This window comes from Lontra canadensis, unplaced genomic scaffold, assembly GCF_010015895.1.
Source record: "Lontra canadensis isolate GAN:19392208 unplaced genomic scaffold, GSC_riverotter_1.0 scaffold31, whole genome shotgun sequence".
Classification (NCBI taxonomy): Eukaryota; Metazoa; Chordata; class Mammalia; order Carnivora; family Mustelidae; genus Lontra; species Lontra canadensis.
In genome coordinates, this window is record NW_022631025.1 from 11,037,719 (window position 1) to 11,047,209 (window position 9,491).

The following is a 9,491-nucleotide window of genomic DNA, read 5'->3' on the forward strand; positions in this document are numbered from 1 at the left end:
TGCAAGCGCGGTCCACGCCCTCCGCCGCCTCTCCGTCCAGCCAAAGCCCCAGGACGTTCACCCGACCACCCCGACGCGGGTGGCGAGGGCCGGACGGAGCGCCGCGTCTAAGAGACACTTTTCCTCCCGTCGGCGGACGCCTTCTGAGCCCCTGCTCTGGCCGGTCCGCACAGTTCCGGCATTCTCTCGCTCAGTAACAATTTCGCAGAATCCCATCACGTCACAGTCCAAACCCCCTCCAATTGGCCAGTGGGGAGGGTGATTCAACTCTGTTTACTTTCTCCCCCTGCCAGTCAGAACGGCCTTTCGGTGGAGAGGTGCGTCTAGAACCGAGGCGTGCGGCCAATCCGACTGTTCCGTTTCGCTGCCTCGTGCTACCCCGACAGCCTCGAACGCTGACATTTAAAAGGGTAACAGCCGGGAGGCTGGAAGGGAGCCGCTGCCCTTCCTCGGGAGCGCCTCTCGGTCCGGGAGCGGCGCCGGGGCCTCCGGGCCCGCGGTCCCGCCTGCGGAGCCGCGGGACACGCCTTCCCCAGGCACTTGCGCTCGCTCTCGTGACAAAAGAAAAGTTCAGGTTCGGTTTTCCAGCTTGCAAACAGTTAAGTGACTTCCTGCAAACGCTAGAGTCCCAGCAACCAGCCTTCCAATCAAAAGTAAGTTGGTTGATGTCACTGACATGGGCCCAGCCAATCAGGACGGCGCTCCGAAAGCAGGCGCTCCACACTTGTAAACGCCGAGAGCTGTAGTGAAACCGGACACATCCCCGTGTTTTGGGTGGCTGGTAGTAGAAGTGAGATATGTATGCGAGGGCAGGGTTGATGAGCAAATGCAATGCCGAGTCAAAACTTAAAAAAAAAAAAAAAAACTAAATATGTCAGGCCGAGTTGCCCAAGAATAAATACAAATGAGAAAGCATCATTTCATTTTTTTTTTTTTTTTCAGTTCGGGGATGCAACATACTTGGGGGCAGATTTTTAATAATCATTCGATCTAGTGCATAAATTGACTATGAGTAATTCATCTTAAAACCAAAGTCTTAAACCAAAGTCTTTTTTACTGGCTCACTATTCCTACCTGGAAACACCCCATCTTTGCTTCTGTGATGCCTTTTCATTCCTCTCCTTCCCAATGCAATCTACCCTAGGTAAGTTATTTCAGTTTTGTTTTGAAGCTACTGGAACCCATCTTCAATTAAATGGACGCAAAAATTTGTATGACTTTTTCAAAGACACCATTCTCCTTCGATCAACCCCTGGATGAATTTCAGGGGTTCTCTTCCCCTTAGAAGCAGTGATATGCAGGGACATGACTTGTCTATCTATCAGGTAGATAGTGACAGAGCTCAACTGAAATCATAAATCTAATGATTCCAAGCCCTTTGGGCTATACAAAAACTGAGCTCTTTGATTTTGTGAAATACTAACTGTGCTAAACAGATTCCTAAGAACTGGAACAAGCCAGAGATCCTTAGCTATTGAATACTGTGGCATTACTTGATCAATGATTAGCATGGGTCTTGGAGTCTGATGAACTCAGTTTGCCTCTCCCTCTGAATGAACGATGAGTTGTTTTCCATCATGATAGCTGAGAAAAGAATCTAAGGTTAATGCCTATTGCAGGAGGCAAACTGTTAGCAGGATTGCTTAAAAATACGTTGATTTTCCTAATTGGGTGTGAGAGGTACCTGCCTCTCACTGATACAGATCCACTGAGGTTCAACCATGGGCTCCACTGGCTGTTAGCCTTGGGTTAAGGTTTGGGAAAGTTATACTACTTTCCTGGTCTCAAAAGGAAGAGTTCCAAATGAACCCTCCCAGTTTGAAGGCCAGTATAGTTTTTTTTCTTTTTTTGACTTCGCTTTTGCCGTGGTCCAGGAAGATATAGCAGTAGGTTGATTATATGGAAAAGTGAAGTGTAGAAAGGAAATGGCAGTCAGCCGAAAGGAAGTGGCAGTCACCCTCACTATCATGGTAAAGTAGGTACATCGTGGTATGTGATGGTAAAAGTGGCAAAAAAAAAAAAAAAGGTAGAAGTGAAGCCATCTTAGAGTTCTTATATTCCAATCCCCTTAATTTTAGAAAAGAATTCACTGAAGCCCAGGGGAGTTTGCCTACTTCATAATTTTTCTGGGACAAACTCTGTCCCCAAGGATACATGATCATCTAGAAGTCGCACCTTGGCTTGCTTCTTTAAAGTCCAGCACAAATACCAATGGGATGGCTCCAGGGTCTCTATGATCACTGCCTGCACAGTCTCTTGAACTTGCATTTGCAACAGGCATTGTACTGAGCACCCCCAGATTGCCCTAGAGTTAATTAACATTGGGGTTATTCCAGAAAAGAAGGAAAGTCTGTATCTTTACTTGGACATTGTAATTCAGGAACTTGAATGAATCCATCATCATAGTTTTTTTGCAAAATATAACTCCCCCCTTACTTTTTGCCCTCTTTTCTTTTATTAATTACCTTTAATTTAATTTTGCTTGGACTGGACATAAACCCTGAATTCTTCCAACTCATTCATTTCACAGTTATAGAAGAAAAGTAATAAAAGAAAACCGAGATTTCATGCACACGAGTTTCTCTCATATATTTACAAATGTATCTGCTGCTCGACTTGATTTAGAATAGCTTTTTAAACCCAGAAATTCTAGAATTATAGAATGCTTTCCCCTTTATCTCTTTTTCCACTCATTCCTTCTCCAGATACTTAAGTTTCAGTCACGGAGCTAGGCATGGGCGAGTACAGAAATGAAAAGACAGTCTATCCTCGATGAGACTTATATGTTAAAAACAAATTATATATACCACAAACTAACATATATCACAAGTAATAATTCCTACATCAGGATTGTGTGTGTGTGTGTGTGTGTGTAATTTAACAAGCTTCCCTTGCTCTGTTAGGATATGTGTTATAATAGTTTTGTGATTAAACTCAGCTTACACTGTTTTGCCAGCATGTAGTTGTCCCAATTAAATTCTGGCAAAGTAAATTATCCCAAATTAATATGAATCATTCCTAATTACAATGAATAATTTACTAGTAATGTATATATTATGCCACATAAATATGAGAGGTCTGGTTTCCCCCAATTTAGTCTTTGTAAATACACATTTCAAATCTACACAGACCAACTGAGAGGAGCATGGGAATACAAAGACTCTAACTGTGCTCCTCGTTTATAAGTATGTGTTTTCCTCTCTAAATTCTGTCTAAGGCTTGGCTTTATTATCCCAGTTCTCAAGAACAAGCGTTTATGGGCCTGTAGCTAGAAGTCTTATTTTCTGTGCATCCTAAGATAATTATCAGTATCACCTCTAGAAGAGGTAGTGCCTACCTTGAGCTGATTCTTTGAGCAGGTGTTTGGGCCAGCTTAGGGTAGAGAAGGGGCCTCCTGGGCCCGAGATGAGCAGCATGACCCTAGGCAACCTCTTAGAGTTATTTCCTTATCTGTGAATTAAGAGCATTAAATGAATACATCTCCATAGTCTCTTACAAATTCCAAATAGTCTATGGATCCCGCCCCCCCCCAAAAAAAAATCATAGGGAAAAGTACTGACCAAGACTTGGGTTCTTTAGACACCATCTCATGTGTTATGCATGTACAGACAGGTCTTTATGGCAATGAAGGTCAGAATGTCGTAAATCAGTATTTAACGGGATAGCAGGCACAATACAAACTTGTCCCAAATCCCTTAAATCTTTTCTTCCTTAATTTCATGGTCTTGCTTTTTCTCTCTTCAAGCTAGCTTGTGCAAATTTTCCACCCTAGCCTAGCCCAAGCAGAGGTATTTCCAGGACGAACGCAGCCCTTTCCCAGTCCCCTTCCCTGGAGATTTTAATCCTAATTGAGCCCTGGGCAGAGTTTCCCCAACTCTCTGGTGGAGCTTATCGCCTGGGGCTTAATCTAAAATACATATTGCCCAGTCTCATCTTTGCCCAAGACCCAGGGAGGTTTAGGTTAGAACAGGACTATGTACGTAGTGGGTCCTGCCAACTCTGGCTTTTCTCACTCTTTCCTGCTGGGAAGGGTGGACGGTGCTGGGCAGAGCTGCCAGCCTCCCGGCGGGAAGGAAGGAGAACAGATGGCCCACTGGGGGTAGGGGATCACGTGTCGGACCTCACTCTGGGCTAGATCCAGACTTCTTTCAGGACCCAGGCCCTTTGGCTTCAGCCGTTCCACCTAGGCACACAGCATCTACCTGGGGGCAAACCAGCGTTCATTTTAGTGAAAGATGAGAATTAGGAGGTGGTGGTGAGTTGGGGGAGGGGAAGGCGGGCCGAAGGGATCCGGGTTCCCAGCAAAGGCAGCAGTTCTGGATTTGAAATACAATCAGGTAACGACCTATCTGCCAAAACGCCCGCGACCATAACATCAGTTAACACGCAGGGTCTGGAGAGGGAGGGGGGGCTCCGGCCCGCTCGCAAACTTGCACAACGCCCTACTTTGCTCTCGCTCCACTTAGCAGCCTTCCGCAAACTCCAGGCCTTTCCTTTGCCGAGCAGAAAGGCCACACGTTCATGCATATGCAGGAGGATAAGTTTAGCTAGCAGCCCCCCGCGCGCGGAGAGGCCCTGCGCGGCGCACCGTGCATCACCCGCGCTCGGGGGCGGGCGCTCGGCTCCGGCAGCCGACTGGCGGGCGGCGCAGCCACTTGCGGGCTGCGCGCCCCGGCCTGGCATCGCCCTTTTAAAAAGTCTTCCGCAGGCGGCCGCCGCAGCAGCAGCCGGAGGAGCCTAGTTCATCTGAGGACAGCCCCAGTTCTCAGAAATCCCTTCCCTGCTGGAACATCAAGCTCCCTTTACTGCAGTTGAACAAACTGCCCTACATTGGGGGATGAGGAACCCGCCCCAAACTCGTGCAAGGAGCTCCGGGCGCCCGCGCCCACGTGAGCTAACCTTGAAATTAGTCCCCGCAACCCCGGCGGGAGGTGGGGCAGGCTGGCGGGGGTGAGAGTGGGCGGGGGCCGGCTGTTGGCTCTTCTAGGCCCAAGCCCTTGGGTTTGGGCCGTCAGCTGGCGCGTATCGCGCCCACCACCCTGTTTCATAACTGTCGGGGTGAATATTTTTCTTTTTTAACTCTTCGGGGGAGCATAGGTGCGCGCGCGCGTGTGCATGTGTATGTGTGTGTTGAAGGGGGCTGGAGGGGGCGGGTAGAGGCACCTTCCCCATCCCCCACACCCACGAAGAAGAGGAAAACCTGCCTTGCGGTCTCCCCTGGGAACACTGCGGAGTAGGGTGTCGGGATGACATCAGCTTCTAAACATAGCCCGCACCGCACCCCAACTCTGAGCGCAGCGAGCAGAGCTGGGGCGGGAGCGAGGGGAACGCAGGGAGGCGGGTGCTGCTGTCCGCGGGCGGGGCGCGCCGGCCGGCCGGGCTGTGCGGGAGGACATGACTTTGCAGGAATCCTGCTCGCAAGAGTTTGCAGGCAATCTCTCCCGCGATGGTCGGGCCACGGGGTTAGGAAACATTCTTTCCATTCCGCGCGCTCTCTTGCCCCACAGAAGCCACGGACACACGTGCGCACGCACGCAGTCCTGGAATCTAAGGTGTCTTTATTTATATAAATCAACGCAAACCCCGGCCGTAGCTCCCAGGTTGGGTCCGCCCGGGGGCATCCACGCCCTCCGGCCTCGCGCCTGCCTGGGGGCTAAGCCCGCGAGGGGGTCGGCGCAGCCCTCCCGGTGAGTCAGATGGGCTGTTTCCTGTGGTTGTTGTGGAACAGTTTGTCCTTTTTACCAACCCCCCCCCTCGCCCGGTCTCCACCCCCTTGGTAAATATAGCGCTCACGTTTCATCATCTCTTTGTCCAACGAGCGCCAGACACCCCGGCCCGCGGCCCCCGCCGCCTCCCTCCTCCTCCCGGCTCGCGGTTACCTCGCATAACCCCGCGCGGGCAGGCGGCGGGCAGCAGCTTGCCCCACGGCCCCCGCCAGCCCCGCACCCCACCGCTTCCCGGGCGGTACACTCCCACCCCTGCTGCCAGTTCCCCCGCCAGTTGTGCCCCCAAGCCTCCGTCCCACCCCTGTGGCCCGTTGTCCCGGGGACCGGGCCGGGGTTTGTGTAGGTGTTGGGAGGTAGACTCCCGTTCTTCCCAGCCCCAGGCGTCCCCCCCGCGCTCTGGCCAGTCCTGGGTCCTCCGCTTACCCAACCTCCCCTCTCCCAAGTCCCAGGGCCGCCCCCTGTTCCCCTACTGAGCGCAGGTGACGAGCTGCTGAGACAGTGATTCACAGACCGCTAAACCCGCGACGCTCACTTGGGGGGTGGGCGCTTCGTGAACGTCTCCTTCCCACCCCCTCACCCCAGAGGGGAGTGGGCTGGAGGGGCGGGAAAAGCGGGGTGGGTGGATAGCAGCCGAGAAGCGCGTGCTTACCCTTCCCTCTCCCCCTTCCCCTCCCGCTTTCATTTGCACACATACAGCCACCCACCGGGGACCGGAGGCGGCTGGTGTTCTCTGAACGCCGGGAACTGGCTCTCTCTGTGGTCTCCTGTTTACTTCCCTCCTCGTCTTCCCCCTCCCTCCGCCTCGCCCCCGCCACCCCACGCTGCCTCCCGCCCCGGAGCAGCTGGGAAACCTGCTGCAAAACACGGCAGTCATGAGATTTCCCTGGACCCGAGCTGTGGCCTGGGTTTGCCCTGCCTTGCCCTGCCTTGCCCTGGGTCCACTTGGGGCTCTTGGTCCTGGAAGGAGAGGCTCTTAGGGCTCCCCATCCAGGAACCGGAAGAGGGGACAGCCTCCCCCCTCACTCCTTTATCCTCCCTCCCTCCCTTGGCACCAGATACCATCCTGTGGGGGCCCTGCCTGGCTGCCTTTTTGGCCAGGGCTCTGGGCCTCCCCTAGGAGTGGCCACCTGTCCCGGGAGGGGTAGTGAGAGAACCGGCACTGTGTAAGGACTCCGAATGCAGGATGCTGCGGGGCTGGCTAATTTGCCACCACAGGCTGTCCTGTTCGGGCCAGGGTGCCCGAGGTTCCCTGCTGACTGAGGTTTTCAGGCAGAGCCCCCCAAACCTGCTCCCAGGGACACGCCCTCTCCTTAGGGAGTCTGGCAAAACCTTCCCTTGCAAAGCTTGCTTCTCAGCAGGGAAAAATTCGGTTTCTCTTCCTAAGTAAGCTGAGTGAACAAAGAGCTCCCCGGAGGCCATGAGGGTGCGCTCTGGGGGCCGCCCACCTGAAGCTCACCCCCATTTATAAACCACCTCTTCACCACAGCTCTGGGCGCCACTGTCATGGTTACCCGCTCCCTGTCCTTCAGCAGCAGCACGAATATTGCACAGAGGTGGAAACAAACAGGGGCATTTAACATGTCCTTTTGAATATTCCAAACGCAGCCCTGGAATTTGGGTAGTGGAGAAGAGAACAGAGAAGTCCCCCAGTGGGTCAGTGCTTGCCTTCTGACCCCATGACCTTGAATGAATCCGTCACCCTAATTGGCCCCTCAGCTGCCAGAAGAGGGAAAGGAGCCGGTTGAGATACTACAGAGTGGAGTTCGGAACAGAGGAGGTCCACCTGCGCTGGGGAATCTCACGTCAGTCTTCTGCCCTTTCCACCCAGCCTTACCCCCGAGCTGCTGAACCCCCAGCACGCTACACCACCCCCTTCTGCCGTCTCCTGTGGATACCCTCTCCTTCCCAAGATTCTAGCACCTGACCCACAGTCCTCCACCTTCGCGCCACCCCTGCTAATGTTTCAGGGGAATCTAGCAGCCTTGTGGAATAATGACCTATCAGGAACCCCAGTCCCCCACGGCAACCCTTTTCCCCTCCACCTTGGACCTTCGTCATGTGGATACCCTGAACCTTTTTTACTTCTAAAGAACAGCACCACCTCTGCTCTCTTCATCTCAAGCCAACCGGTGCCTGACCAACACCTCTTCCCCCTCCACCTCATTTACTCTAATAACCCACTTGAACCGTTCTTTGACCTTATTTTGACCTTCAACCTACTCTTTCACTGTTCATCATGGCCCTTACAGTCTCACAACCCTCCTATATCCAGCTTTGATTTCATGGTCTCTGTCCATCACTCTATCATCCATGCACCTCTCTCTGTCTTCTTCCTGGGACCACCCACCCGGCAAGACACTGATTCTGTCCAGCTTAACCCACAGGACAAAACCAACAGTGCCGTCCTCACTAATTCTACGATCATGAATCTCAAGTTCATGCTCAACACCGCCCTTCTGCTTTTCCCTACTCTGTTTGCTCTCTCACACTCTGAAATGACCCTGCACCTTCTGTCCTCGAGTCTCCCACCCCTCTCCCCTTCCTCACTCTGAGCTGAAAACCTCACTCCTTAATCTCTGACAAAATAAACGCAGTTTCGTAAGAACTGCCCTATCTTCCCAGCACCATAGCTTCCATCCCACCTGCCTCTCTGCCCTGGCTTGGCCTTCCCTCCTGCCACAGGGAGGTAGTAGCATCCTGGCCCTTATGTAAACCAGATCTTTCCACTTGGCACCATGGTCCCTCCCTCTCTCAACCACCTAATGACTGCTCCTGGAATTATCCCCTATCTCCTGCTCATCAGCTGTCCCCGTCTCTTAAATAATTCTCGGGGACACAAAAACATGGTGTAGTCCTTCCTATTTTTGAGAGAGAGAGGGAGGCTGAGAAAGAGTGAAAATGTGTGTGTAAGCAGCAGGGGTGGGGCAGAGAGAGAGAGAGAGAGAATGAATCTTAAGCAGTCTCCATGCTCAGCACAGAGACTAATGTGGGGCTCAGTTTCATGACCCTGCGATGGTGACTTGAGCTGACATTGAGAGTCCAATGCTTAACGGACTGAGCCACCCAGGCACCCCTTTCCTTCTTTTCTTTATATGTGTTTGTATGTATCTCCTTAGCCCCCAATTCCCCTCCATTATTACTCTTTTTGCCACTTTTTTCTTGGCTGCAGACATCTCAAAGTTGCCTGTGTGCCTACATCTCCCATTCTCTCTTGATCTCATGCCCATCTGACTTTCACTGTCCTTGCACCACCAAACCGCTCTTGTCAAGGTCACGAAGGAGCTCCATCCTACTGAATCCACTGGCCAGGCATTTCCCTTCATGCAGCTTAGAGCAAAGAAGACTAAGGAGGGCAGTGAAGGAGGAGGAAAACAGGAAAAATATGCCATCTTAGAAGCAAAGGGGAGACAGTGTTTCAGGGAAAAGAATTTAATTCTTCATCTCCTTTGCTGGTTTCATTTCTTCTCTGGACTCTCTGAACATCGCGGTGCCCTGTCCTTTGGCTCTTCTCTATACCTACACTCGCTCTCTTGGTGATAGAATCCTTACCTTCTAGCTGCCAATGACTCTCAAAAATATTTTTTAAAGATTTTATTTCTTTGAGAGAGAGTGAGTGAGCACACGAGCTGGGGAAAGGGGCAGAGGGAGAAGCAAACTCCCTGCTGACCAGGGAGCCCGATGCAGGACTCGATCCCAGGACCCTGGGATCATGACCTGAGCTGAAGGCAGATGCTTAACTGACTGAGCCTCCCATGTGCTCCTGAC

The 9,491-nt window shown here is 52.1% G+C and overlaps 2 protein-coding genes across 2 annotated transcripts; one reads left to right on the forward strand and one right to left on the reverse strand.

Moving 5' to 3' along the window:
* Positions 1 to 199: 199 nt before the first annotated feature.
* On the reverse strand, positions 200 to 4,683 carry LOC116873070. Its single transcript, XM_032866720.1, has 4 exons — positions 4,447 to 4,683; positions 4,014 to 4,183; positions 3,338 to 3,394; positions 200 to 845 (listed from the first exon to the last, which is right to left on the reverse strand). The coding sequence occupies exons 1-4, from the start codon at positions 4,681 to 4,683 to the stop codon at positions 221 to 223; spliced, it is 1,089 nt and encodes a 362-aa protein (XP_032722611.1). The 3' UTR covers positions 200 to 220.
* Positions 4,684 to 5,177: 494 nt separating this feature from the next.
* Positions 5,178 to 9,270, forward strand: LOC116873010. The gene is given in 4 exon segments (XM_032866599.1): positions 5,178 to 5,687; positions 7,443 to 7,520; positions 8,940 to 8,974; positions 8,977 to 9,270. Coding segments are annotated over 4 exon segments (693 nt in total). The 5' UTR covers positions 5,178 to 5,394; the 3' UTR covers positions 9,264 to 9,270.
* The last annotated feature ends 221 nt before the right edge of the window (positions 9,271 to 9,491 follow it).